Below are 13,339 nucleotides of genomic sequence, written 5' to 3'. Positions count from 1 at the left end.
GTGCGCGCCCACACGTGGTATTTTGTGGAAGAGGCACACTCAAGGGGCCGCAGTTTGCTGACCACTATGCTAAGTGTCCGGTCATCCGTTCAACCAATCAAAGCATAATCTATAATAATAAAAGCATACTATGCTAATTAGACTGGACAGCCAAACAACCTTCTGGACGAAGCTCGGGCTGCGAGGGCCGAGCCCCTTGCATGAATTTTGTGCATCGGGCCTCTAGTATGCTAATGATATAAGGCCGCTCAACTGCTCACTATGATGTGCACTGACCACCAGGAGGCAAACAGTTGACCAGTAGGTCAGTCGCTATGACATGCACTGACCACCAGGGGGTAGATGCTCCGACAGGTAGGTTACCTTGCTGCTGGGGTCCAGCTGATCGGAACTGAGTGAGATGGCCGGACACGTTCTGGAGCACTCCCGCGGTCCCTCCTCACCTGGCCAACCTCCCACATCCTTCCCCAGCCCCAATCGTGCACTAGTGGGGTCCCTCAGCCTGGCCTGTGCCCTCTCACAATCCGGGACCCCTTGGGGGATATCGGAGAGCTGGTTTCGGCCCAATCCCACAGGCCAGACCAAGGGACCCCACTAGTGCACAAATTTGTGCACCAGGCCTTTAGTTACACTATATGTGCATGTAGGTATACACACATATATAGAACACACATGCACAATGAAGAGATATTGATATCTACCGTACATGAATGCTTTTAAAAAAACTAAGTGTAAAAAAAAAAAATTAAAAACAAACCAATAGCCCTAGCCAGTTTCGCTCAGTGGATAGAGCATCACCACACCTGCAGACTGAAGGGTCCTCGATTCAATTTTGGTCAAGGGCACATGCCCCGAGTTGGGGGCTCGATCCCCAGTTGGGGGCGTGCAGGAGGCAGCCAATCAATGATTCTCTCTCTTCATCTTCATTAATGTTTTTCTCGCTCTTCCCTCTCCCTTCCTCTCTGAAATCAATACAAATATATTTAATAATAAAAAACAACAACAAAAAAGTAAACTACCACCCTAAATTCAAAGCTAAAGTCCATATTTATTTCTGGGAAACAAAATCAAGAGTTTAGTGTCTGTAAGAGCATTTAAAGAAGCTTGGGACTAGTCACTCACATGTTTTATTTAGAAAGGTTAGGACTATTATTCACAGTAAAGGAAACACTGATTATCTTCATTCTAAAATATATTTTTATTGATTTCAGAGAGAAATAGAGAGGGAGAGAAAGATAGAAAAATCAATGATGAGAGAGAATCACTGATCAGCTGCCTCCCACACTGGGGATGGATGGAGCCCACAACCCGGGCATGTGCCCTGACTGGAATCGAACCATAACCTCCTGGTTCATAGGTTGACACTCAACCACTAAGTCACGCTGGCTGGGCTGATTATCTTAATTCTAAATTCAGAACTATTCAAAGAGCTTTGTGAACTGCAGTAAATCAATCAACCAACCATACGGAACTCTAATTCCATCATTTCTAGTGGACTATTTCTAAAGGAATAGAAGGGCCACTTCTAATGCTCTAACCTAATACTCCAAGCTACTAAAGGAAGCCACACTCATGGCAGGTGTGGCTCAGGGGGTTGAGCATCGTCCCGTGCACCAAAGGGTGCTGGGGGGCTCCTGGTCAGGGCACAGGCCTGATGGCAGGCTCGATCCTCAGCAGAGGCAGCAGATGGGTGTTGGTTTAGGCTAAAGATTTTAGAAGTCAAAGATGCTTATTCATAGCTACTCATCATTTCATCTAACAGATTTTATTAAATGCCTATCAAGTGTAAGTCACTCTTCTAAATTCAGTATTAAGATATGCTGAATAGACAGATAAAAGCTCTATTCACATTTAATGGTGCAGACTGATAATAAATTTAAAACAAATATATACTAGTTCCAAATACTGGGAAGTGGTAGGAAAACAAACTAAGCAAACCATGAGAACGAGCCTAAATGATTTGGGGGTAAGGGTGTTCCTTTTAGAAAGGGAGGCAGTGGGGTCAGAGGAAAACAGGTGACTATGGTGAGATCTAGGTAGAGATAATTGATGTGGAGGCACAAGTGAGTTTGGCCTGTTGCAGGAACAGAAAATTGGTCCATGTGGGTGGGACACAACAAGAGTTGTGGTAGCACATGAGGTCAGAGACGCCACCCAGAGTCAGATCATGCAGGGTTTTAGATGCCTAAGGGAAAAGTGTAGATTTTATTCTAAGTATAGTAGACAGCCATTGGAGAGATGTAAGCAAAAAAGGGTTTTATGTTTTTAAAGGGTAACTGTGGCTTTGGTATAAATGACGGACTGTTCCAATACAAACAGATCTTACTTGATGATAGATATTTAGGGTAGTCAAACATAGCTTATTTGCTTTACCTTGAAATCCAATAATGGATGGCTACGAGCACCGAGCCCTATCTCCTACCCAAGAAAACAAGGAAGATGCCACCAGACTTCAAAATATCTCCTCTGCTACTGACTGGACCCTAAGAAAGTACAGCAGCCCCACCCTGTTCACAGAGAATACATCCCAAGACCCCCAGCGGGTGCCTGAAACCAGATAGCACTGAATCCTGTATGTGCTGTGTTTTTCCTACACATACATACCTATTATAAAGTCTAATTTATAAATCAGGCACAGTAAGAGATTAACAACAAGTACTATTAAAAAAGAACAAGTATAACAACAGACTGTAATAACGGTTATGTGAATGTGGTCTCTTCCTCCTCCCTCCTTCCCTCCCTTCCCAGTAATTTGTATATTTTTCAGCCTAAACCTAGTCCTCAACCTGTATGACCATCCCTTACTTGCAGTAAGTGGCTGGTGTCAGTCATTTCAGAAGATCCCTTACTGAAGTCTGTGTGTTGGCTCAGCGCTTTCTGGTGCAACACACTGCCATCAATTGAAACACACTTTCTGCTCATGTCTTCCACCCACAAGTTTAATGCCTTTTCCATCATGTCTAAGCACTTACCTCGCACTGTGGCCATAACGCTTGCAGCTTAAGGTACAACAGCAAAGTTAACACAAATTTCTTTTTTCTACCCACAATTTCACAGGTAAAAAAATTGGTTCTTACTGTAGATCTTAGCAACATCAGCATATGATTTTTTTTCTTTCCTATTAGGTTGAGAACTTTCACCTTTTCACTTAAGGGACGCCTTTTACTGCTTCTCTTTGGCGTATCTGAACTGCCAACATCACTGCTCTTATACTCAGCATTCATTATTAAGTCAAATAAGGGCTCCTTGCACGGAAGCACTGCAATGCTGTCAGTCACTCGATAACCGAGGCGGCCAAGGGACTCATGGGCAGAGAGTATACCCAGCCTGGGTACTCCGGACAAAGGCACGTTTCACCTCCCAGGCGGGAAAGAGCGAGCTCTCATCACGCTACTCAGAATGGTGCAGAATTTAAAACTTGTGAATTGTTTATTTATGGAATTTCCCATTTAATATTTCTGGACTGCAGCTGACTGTGGGAAACTGAGACCACAGGTAACTGAAACCATGGAAAGTGAAACCATGGCTGGGCAGCGGGGGAACTACTGTATCGATCCAAATTAAGGAACGAGTTCTGAAACCATCTGAGTTCTGAGAGCCCTAAGAGAAGCACATTGTTCTTGCTTAACTCCCACCTCTCCACTAGCAGGTCTAAAATCAGAAGACAGCCTCAAACATGTCCCCTAAAAGAGGCTTTAATTACACTGAAGTCTCTATAATTCGCACCTACTAAACTGTCATTTCCCTCAGATAGTTAATGTAAAGAAATTAAATCTTAGCTCGTTTAAAAATACTTAATAAGGTGACTTATGTTGTAAATAAGATTAAAAAAGAAATACTTTAACCTGTAGAGTTTAAAATCTGTAAAAAACACCTATTTACAAACACCAAATCAACCTCTGATAAACCGACTGGACATCAATCTTATTGTTGTTTCCTTCTAAGAACTTCCTTAGGATCCTAGTTCAAATGACCATAGATACGTCAAAGCAAAAAAATTATATATTGCTTTTAAGATACTGCATTTCACATTTTTCACTAGTTTATGGGACCATCCTTTTTCTTACTTTAAACTACTAAAGCAAACATTATTAACATAAGAAAAGAAAATAACGTAATCATACCTCCACTTTAATTCTCTTCGGGGATAATTCATCTCTTTCTCCACATTTTGACCTGAGGGGAATGGGAGAGAGAGACAAACTTGAGAAGGTAAGAAATTTTATTCTAGAGACATCTTAATCTATAAACTTCCACCGAAACATATAATCCTGAAACCTGACACCAAAAGTAAGACATGCATAACGAACACTAAAGTGAGGAAAACTAGATTTTTCATTTTTATTTTTATTTATTTATTTTTTTAAAAATATATTTTATTGATTTTTTACAGAGAGGAAGGGAGAGGGATAGAGAGTTAGAAACATCGAGGAGAGAGAAACATCAATCAGCTGCCTCCTGCACACCTCCTACTGGGGATGTGCCTGCAACCAAGGTACATGCCCTTGACTGGAATCGAACCTGGGACCTTTCAGTCCGCAGACTGACGCTCTATCCACTGAGCCAAACCAATTAGGGCAAACTAGATTTTTCATTTTTAAATTAACACTGAAAGATGCAGATGCAATTATTATACATTTTTAAAGATGTATACTATTTAGAATTCCACACACAGAAAGTACTCAATAAGTATGTAATGATTATCACATAATGAAAAAGGAAAAAAAATTGAGGATTGTATTCCATAATATCCCTTTATGGGTCAGTAGAAACAATTTAGGACAAAATGACAACAATGGCCATTTAAGATGAATACCTGAAGCGACATGAGATTAAAATGCTTTTTATCTAACTACCGAGACAACAACACACTCCCCCTTCACCTAGAGATCCCTCTGCTGGGAACCTAGCCCACAGAGGCCTTACACATATGTGAACTGCTACTGCTGATTGAACTATGGTGAGCCATCAATTCTGCTACACTTTCATGTAAAACAGGGGTGGGGAACATCCGGCCCACGGGCCATATGAGGCACGAGAAATCATTTGGTCTGGCCCTGCCAAGGCACTGGGGTGAGTTAATTAAATGTCTGACCAAATCTAGCAGGCTAATTTTTAAGTTGATAATTTTGTATGGCACGCAAATGATGTTATAAATATCCAAATGGCCCTTGGCAGAAAAAAGGTTCCCCACTCCTAATATAAAAGATGTTAAGAGTGTCAAAAACGTGAACTTCAGAATAAATAAGATATGCATAATGTTATTTACTGTGGTATTATTTATAATGAAAAAGACTAGAAACAACTCAGGTATCCATCAATAGGGTACTGGGTAAATGAATCATGATACATCAATGTAAAAAATAATGAGGAAGCCGAAACCGGTTTGGCTCAGTGGATAGAGCTTCAGCCTGCGGACTGAAGGGTCCCAGGTTCGATTCCGGTCGGGGGCATGTACCTGGGTTGCAGGCACATCCCCAGTGGGAGATGTGCAGGAGGCAGCTGATCGATGTTCCTCTCTCATCGATGTTTCTAACTCTCTATCTCTCTCCCTTCCTCTCTGTAGAAAAACAATAAAATATATTTTAAAAAAAATAATGAGGAAGATGTATATGTACTAATATGTATAGAAAGAGAAATCTCTAAGACTTCCTATATAATAAAAGCTTAATATGCTAAGGGTCCGGTCGTCCGTTCAACCAATCAAAGCGTAATATGCTAATAATATGCTAAGGTTGCTCAACCACTCACTGTGACAGGCACTGACCACCAGGGGGCAGATGCTCCAACTGGTAGATTAGCTTGCTGCTGGGTTCCGGCAGATTTGGATTGAGCGAGATGGGCCGGACACGCCCTGGAGCCCTGCCGCCGTCCCTCCCTGGCAGGCCTGATCGTGCACCTCAGCCTGGCCTGCACCCTTTCGCAATCCGGGACCCCTTGGGGGATGTCAGAGAGCCAGTTTCAGCCCGATCCCGCAGGCCAGGCAGAGGGACCCCATGGGCCTCTAGTGTTTAAATAAGAGCAAAATATAGAATAATATAGACACATGCTACCTATTGTGTGTTTTTTTAAAAAGGTGAAAATGAGAAACTATATTTTTTTGCATGTACATAAACACTGCAAAGATATAAAAAAAAAAAAAAACACTTAAAAAGCTATCTACATTGAGGAGAAAAACAAGGTAAAATGAGACAGAAATGGGAGTGCAACTTTTTCGTGTTACCTATTTACATAGTTTTGTCTTCTAAATTATATAGAAGTGTTATGTATTTTGAAATATATTTAACTTAAAAAAGAAATATAAATACTACAAAAAACAGCTAAAAATTGTTGAAAGTAGTTTCCTCTAGGGTCATATTAAGAAGGGGAAAGAGAGAAAGGGGTGAGCAGGAGAACTGCTGAGTTCCATTGTAAACCTTGTGCACTATATGACTTCTTAAATCATGGACACGTATTACTTTGATTCAAGAAAATTATTTAAATAAAGCAATCAGAAGGAAAATTTTGTATAATACAGTAAAGAAAATTTAAAAAATCACTAAATCAGCTCTTGATGAGCTAACTCCAAAAAAAAAAATCTTGCAAGTGACCCTATCATATTGCTGTATACTGTTACCCTGCTCATTTAGTCTGCATAATTTCAGTTGTTGTCACTTTGTAAATATGTGAGCTCCAGTGGCGAGAAGCGCTCTGAGTTAGGAAAAACAATGGCGATGACAACCAGGAGGGGGTTTTCAAACGTGGACGTGCACAGGATCGTCTGGATGCGTGGCGTTTAAATTCCAAGGCTCCGTCCCCAGAGACTGTGATTTATTAGGGCCGGGCAGGGTGCTGAGGATGTGGCTCAGCACAGGCTCCGTCACTGTCACGTGGGTGGCCATCTGCAAGCGCTCAGAGCCGCTGGGGCATGCACCAAGGATGGGTACTGGGAGCCAGGGACCACGTGGAACCGAGGGGGCAAAGTCGAGGGGCACTACACCCACAGACAGTACTTAGAGTTCAAGTGAGGAGTGTTTACATTTGAGAACCATCATTGTTTTTTAACATTAGTTTTTTTCCCCTTCAAACACATGTTCCATATTCCACTTGCTAGTAATAAAAATATCTTCCAATTTCCCTTAAATACTGGTCAATGGATTCTTTTTACTTATTCAGCTAATCTCAAAACACCTCGCAAGAGGAACTAACCTGCTTCTTCCTCTGAGTTCAGTTGCATACAGTGAGTGGTGTACATATGTCTATAATGCTCACTAACTAAACCCCATCAGCACACTCACAGCCCAAGCATCTGCATGAGGGACTGTCTGAAACCCACCAGAACAATGTCATAGTACCAGGGAACTGCTTTTTTTAAAGAAAGACAAACAGAATTAAACAAAACAAAAAACACTGGCAATATGTTTTGTTTTGTTTTAATATTTTTATTGATTTCAGAGAAGAAGGGAGAGGGAGAGAGAGATAGAAACATCAATGATGAGAGAAAATCATTGATCGGCTGCCTCCTGCAGCCCCACACTGGGGATCGAGCCCGCAATCTAGGCATGTGCCCTGATGGGGAATCAAACCATGACCTTCTGGTTCACAGGTTGACACTCAACCACTGAGCCATGCCAGCCAGGCTGGCAATGTCAAGCAAGTGGTTAGGGGCAATCAGGCAGGCAGACAGAGTGGTTAGAGGCGATGAGGTAGGCAGGCAGGTGGTTAGGGGTGATCAGGTAGGCAGGCCAGCAGTTAAGGGTGATCAGGTATGCAGATGGCCCCTCGCTGGGCTAGCCCCACCCCCAAGCAAGTGGTTAGGGGCAATCAGGCAGGCAGGCAAGTGGTTAGGGGCAATCAGGTAGGCAGACAAGTGGTTAGAGGAGACCAGGTAGGCAGACGGCCCCTTGCTGGGCTGGCCTGGCCCCCAAGCAAGCGGTTAGGGGCGATGAGGTAGGCAGGCCAGCAGTTAGGGGCGATCAGGTAGGCAGACGGCCCCTCGCAGGGCTGTCCCCACCCCCCAGCAAAGAAAGAGGGAGGCCCAGGCCAACCAAGCCATCGCACCCCAGCCTGTCGCCTGCAGAGGGAGGCCACCGGTGGCAGGGGAGGGGGGGCAGCGCTGCACAGATGGCAAGCAGTGGCAGCGGCAGGAGTGGGGCCAGCTGCCTGCAGCCAGGAGAAGGAAAGCCCCGATAGGCCCTGATCTCAGGCCAGGGCTAGGGACCTACCCGAGGGTCCCGGATTGTGAGAGGGTGCAGGCTGGGCTGAGGGACCCTCCCCGAGTGCACGAATTTTTGTGCCTCTAGTTGAACTATAATCATACTATTTTCAGAAATGCTCATTTATATACTATCAAATGGTCGGTATTTCAAGCTCTACTTCTCTCAAAAATGCAAAAGTGCTGCCAATGAGTTAAACTTACTTGGTGGTTCTGTAAGTGTATTTATAGGTGACTTCTCGAGAAATCTGCCTTGCCAGCGCGAAAAGTTCATCCCTTCTTGTCAGGAGGGCATTATCCTTCACACAGAGCTGAGCAGCCGCTTCGTTAACAGTGAGCTGCGTATCAAAATAGAGTTTTTAAAACTAGAAACATCTGTATTTCAATTTATCGACATATAAAACATTTCACTTAAAAATAGAATATAAACATGTCATATCAATATATAATGAAATCAGAATTTATAAAAAATCATGGTCTTTATTCCTAATTAGTCCTAATGCCTAATTTCCAAAGAAAATCAAGTACCTATCATCTCTCAGAACTCAAAGTAATCAAAACAGTCACCGTAGGTTTATTTGTTTATACGCTTTATTTTTGTTCAGGTATGAGAGTTTATGGAAAATAAGCAAAATCAAAATAAAAAGTAAAAGGTGTCTTACTGCATCTCATTTTTCTTATGAAAAACCACGGGATTTCACTATGTGATAAGGTGATAATATTTCCCTAACTAAAAGTGAGTATATATAGTCTAGAAGTTTTTTTTTTTTCAATGCGAACTGACATAAAAATTCCTGAAGGAATAAAAATTAAATGATTTTAGTTAACTATTTACCAAATCATTTCGAATAGTTATCACAAATTAGGACTACCATGGAAAAGCAAGGTCTTAGAGTCGTTGAGACTCACCTAATTCTATTCTTTCACCCAAGAGTTAAACATTGCCAATACAGAGTTACTAGTGACCAAACACCCTGTAGTAAAATTTAAAATAGCAAATGTTATCCCAAACTCAAAACCTGTAATAGTTTTATAAGCTAGAACATTTTTTCACCTAATTTGTCTATTTAAATAGATGTAGGGAATTGCCAAGGGTTAATATTAGACTTATTTTAAAAGCAAGAAACATACTCATTCAAGGCATGATTGGGGGCAAGAAGAGAATAGGGTTTGCTGGCAGACAGGTCTGGGATAGGTTCTGCTCCGTCATTCACCAGCTATGGGATTCTGGACGTGTAAAAGCTCAGAGCCTCAGTCTTCTCAGGGCCCAACAGGGATATATCGCCACCGCAGAGGTGGTGATAGCAACAGGAGGTCATGAGGAGACACACCCGGCACAAAGCCGTTGTTAGTGTTAGCTCTTGTTTTTCTTTTATAAGAAATCGGGCATTTACTGTTTCTCCCCACACAGGCATCCCACTTTATTAACAACCATTTTTCTTAAAGTTTTTAAAAATACAGAGAAGCCAAAGAAGGCAATAAATACAGCATGCAACCATCCAGAATGACTTAATATTTTAATGTATGATTCCAATATTTCTCCTTGTACATATAAGCATATAAATGTGAATGCACTCTTGTAATCTTTGTTCACTTACGTATGCTGTATTTTTTACTTTTATCATGTATTAAGACAGAGACTTGGCTTGTTTACATCAGCATTTGGCATGGATTAGATGCTCAGTAAAGACTTGTAAAAAAAAACTTGGGGGAGTATAAATGTCCAGAATGAGGTTGATTTAAATACTAATTGAAAACGTTTCAGAAGTATCAGCTTATGCACAACCAAAGAAAATAACTTTTCAATATAAACAGAAAACAATGTTCTAGCATTCCTCCCATCATCCTACCAGAAACTAAGAAAAACAAACATAACATTCTTTGTTATTAAATTCAGGCTCCAATCAACCAAAAAGGTAGACTGAACTTTCTAGGCCCTCAGGGAGTTTTCTGATAAAAAACTGAGGCTAGAGAAGTAACTATAACCCAGTCCAAGTTGTAGTAAGATGATGATCATCAAACTTCCCCATCAAAAATGTATTTTCTGTCAATGTTTTATAGATTACATGCTCCTAGGCACAATAATTAAATCAACAACGATTCTATTTTTTAAAAACGATACAAATACTCCAAAACAGTAGTCGCAGACTGGATCACAATGCTAATTTTTTTAAATTCTAAGTTTCTAATTTTGTTGAAGTATGAAATAAGATATTCTCCCTAATTGTTTTACTTACTCCTCCGCTTCCTCTTTTCGTGGATAAAAATACCAAAATTCCATTCATAACTTGATGTAAAAATTTTCTTAAACTTAGCTTTCTATCATCACCAGACTTAAAAAATTCTCTTTGCTGGTAGTTAAAATTATAACCTTTAGCAACCAAATGATTGTGACTCTGGGTTCAATGTTGTTGGCACAAAATGCCAGGTGAATGCTGGGTGACAGAGAGGCTCAACAGCCATCAAGACTTTCGTCTCCAGCACACGGAGAGCTAGGTACCATGAACGGCCCCTCTCCCAGATAACTAAAATTTCTGGATAAAATAGAGGGAAGAACATGACTTTAAATACATCGATGGGCCAACAAAACAGTAAGGACTATTCAGGTCAAAAAGAATGAAGGCAGTATCTCAAAGGAGTACATTAGGGACAGTTACTAAACCAGATGAACTTGAACGTCAACCTTCACAGCCTCATGGGGCTGGTGAGAGCGGAGGGAGAGTGGTGAGAGGAAAAGTGAGCGTGGAGGGAACACCCAGGACCCATCGAAGGCCAAGAGTCTAAGACCTCTCCTTCATAAGGCTGGAATCACTAAGCACTATACACCCAATGCAAGGCTGACTTGGAAATACACCTGCACCCCCAGGGACAGAGCAGGGGAATTACCTGTCTTGGACCTTGTTACTGAGTGGGAGAGAACAGAGATGCTCTCTTGAGGTTTCCTAACCCCAAATCAGCCCTCAGATTTCAGCCCTCATTCACACTACGGAGGCTGTGATTTTGTTTGCACAGGGTCCCAGAGTTGTAGTGTGCAGAGTACAGATGCCTGGTAAAATCAAAATCAAATAACCTCCAGGAGAGTCCATTTTCTTCCTAGGCCTCAAAACATTCCCACACTTCCAAGAAAAATGAGTTCACAGACAGAAATCATAAAACACCCAAAAAATCCCCCAAAGCATCAAAAGTAAAAATCAGGAGAAACAACAGATAACAGGATCAGACCCTTAAAGACTTCATTTAAAGAAATAAAAGTTGAAAATATGACTAAAGAGTACTATAGTAAAACAAAAAAACAAAACAGGAAAATTGAGAAATTAGAAGGAGAGAAGAAATTGGGGCAGAGGCAAACAGAAGAGTTCAAAAGCAGACAATAGTCAGATAACCATTAACTTCTAAACATAAAAATGAAAACCAAAAGCCAAGGAAATGGTATCTTCAATTACTAGGGAAAATAACTGACAATATAGAATACCCAGAATAAATGTCAATTAAGAATCAGGGCAGCCCTGGCCAGTGTGGCTCGGTTGGAGTGTCGTCCCTACACGGAGAGGTTGGGGGTTCAATTCCCAGTCAGGACACATACCTAGGTTGAGGATTTAGGAAAGCAATCAATCTATGTTGCTCTTTGACATTGATGTTTCTATCTTTCTCCCCTCTCCTCTCACTCTAAAGAATCAATAAGCATGTCCTGGGGTGAGGATTAAAAAAAAAAAGAATCAGGGCAAAATAAAAATAATTTCTATTGAGGTGGGGAAGGACATAGTTTGCCATCAGCAGACCTTTATTAAGGAAATTCTACATGATGCACTTCAGGCTAAAATTAACTTATTCCAGATGGTCAATCTGAGATATAAAGAGTTGGGAAGGGGAAGAGATACAAAACAATTCAATATATTAGTCACTATAATAAATGTAAATGAACCAAATGTTCTAGTTAAAAGATAAAGAATATAAGACTGGATTTTTTTTTAAAAATCCAACTATTGGTATTTATAAGAGATGTCTCTAAAACATGGATTAGGAACGACTGAAAAGTAAAAGGATAGAAAAAAGATCTAACAGCAATTACTAACAAAAAGAAAGCACATGTCTCTATATTAATATCAAGGAAAATAAATTTTTAAAGAAAAATGCATTATTAAAGATTAATAAGGTTACTGCATAATACAAAGCGAAATAGACAACTCCATAATCACAGTAGGTGACTTTAACACACAACTCTCAGTTATTGTCAGAGCAAGTAAAAAAAAAAAAGTAAGACTAGAAAGTTTGAATAACAGAGTTAATAAGCTTGTTAATAAGCTTGTTAAAACAGACAAACACAGAACACTCTATCACAACTGCAGAAATATATAAAAAACACTCACTACATATGGGCCATAACTGAAATCTCAACAAAAGTTAAAGGGTTGGCAGCATTCAAACCATGTTCTCTGACTACAATGTAATTCAGTTAGAAATCATTAGGAAAAATAATAACCTCATATCACAATTTCGAATAATGCTAATACAATAAATAGTAAGAATTTATAGCCTTAATTGCTTCCTTAGAAAAGAAGAAGAGCTGGACATTAATGAACTAAGCACACAACTTAAATTAGAAAAGAACAATAAAATAAATTGTGAAACAGAACACACACACACACACACACACACACACACACACACACGGCACAACTAAGAATATCAACTAAGCCAAAAGCTGCTCCTTCAAAAAGATTGAGTTGGAAACCTTTTTTTTTTTTTTTTTTTTACAAAGGTCATATAGAAAATATTTTGACTTTATAGGCCAAATAGTCTATCTTACAATTACTGAACTCTGGCATCACAGCTCAAAAGCTGCCACAGATATCAACTAGAGGCCTGGTGCATGGATTAGTGCACCAGTGGGGTCCCTCGGAGTGGCCTGCGGGGATAAGGCAGAAACTGGCAGTCCAACGCTGCCTGCCACTCCTGCTCATCCTGGCCCCGCTGCACCTCCTGTGGGCTCACACCTAGTCAGTCCCGATCGGGAGAGGCTCGAGCCGCCGCCATAGTGGCGCTCGCCAGCTGTGAGCCCCGCCTCTGGTGCCCATTGGTCAGCTGAGTGGTGCTCTCGCTGTGGGAGGGCACTGACCACCAGGGAACACCTCCTGCATTGAGCGT

The 13,339-nt window shown here is 41.0% G+C and overlaps 2 protein-coding genes across 8 annotated transcripts in view; one reads left to right on the top strand and one right to left on the bottom strand.

The window, feature by feature from the left end:
- The window catches only part of NEMP2 (nuclear envelope integral membrane protein 2), a 250,910-nt gene that overhangs the window by 136,611 nt on the left and 100,960 nt on the right, over positions 1–13,339 (top strand). The window lies entirely within an intron of this gene.
- Positions 1–13,339, bottom strand: part of NAB1 (NGFI-A binding protein 1) — a 79,761-nt gene that overhangs the window by 48,742 nt on the left and 17,680 nt on the right. For all 7 annotated transcript variants that reach the window (XM_070421703.1, XM_070421707.1, XM_070421702.1 and 4 more), the window contains exons 3-4: positions 8,399–8,532; positions 4,125–4,176 (exon numbers count right to left, since the gene is read on the bottom strand). In XM_070421703.1, coding sequence (XP_070277804.1) covers positions 4,125–4,176; positions 8,399–8,532 — 186 coding nt within the window. The remainder of the gene's footprint in view (positions 1–4,124; positions 4,177–8,398; positions 8,533–13,339) is intronic.

Source organism: Myotis yumanensis, unplaced genomic scaffold (genome assembly GCF_028538775.1).
Source record: "Myotis yumanensis isolate MYYU_CA2020_CCGP unplaced genomic scaffold, mMyoYum1.0.hap1 SCAF_8, whole genome shotgun sequence".
NCBI lineage: Eukaryota > Metazoa > Chordata > Mammalia > Chiroptera > Vespertilionidae > Myotis > Myotis yumanensis.
Note: the sequence above shows the minus strand (reverse complement) of the source record. Positions and strands in the feature narration are given on the sequence as shown.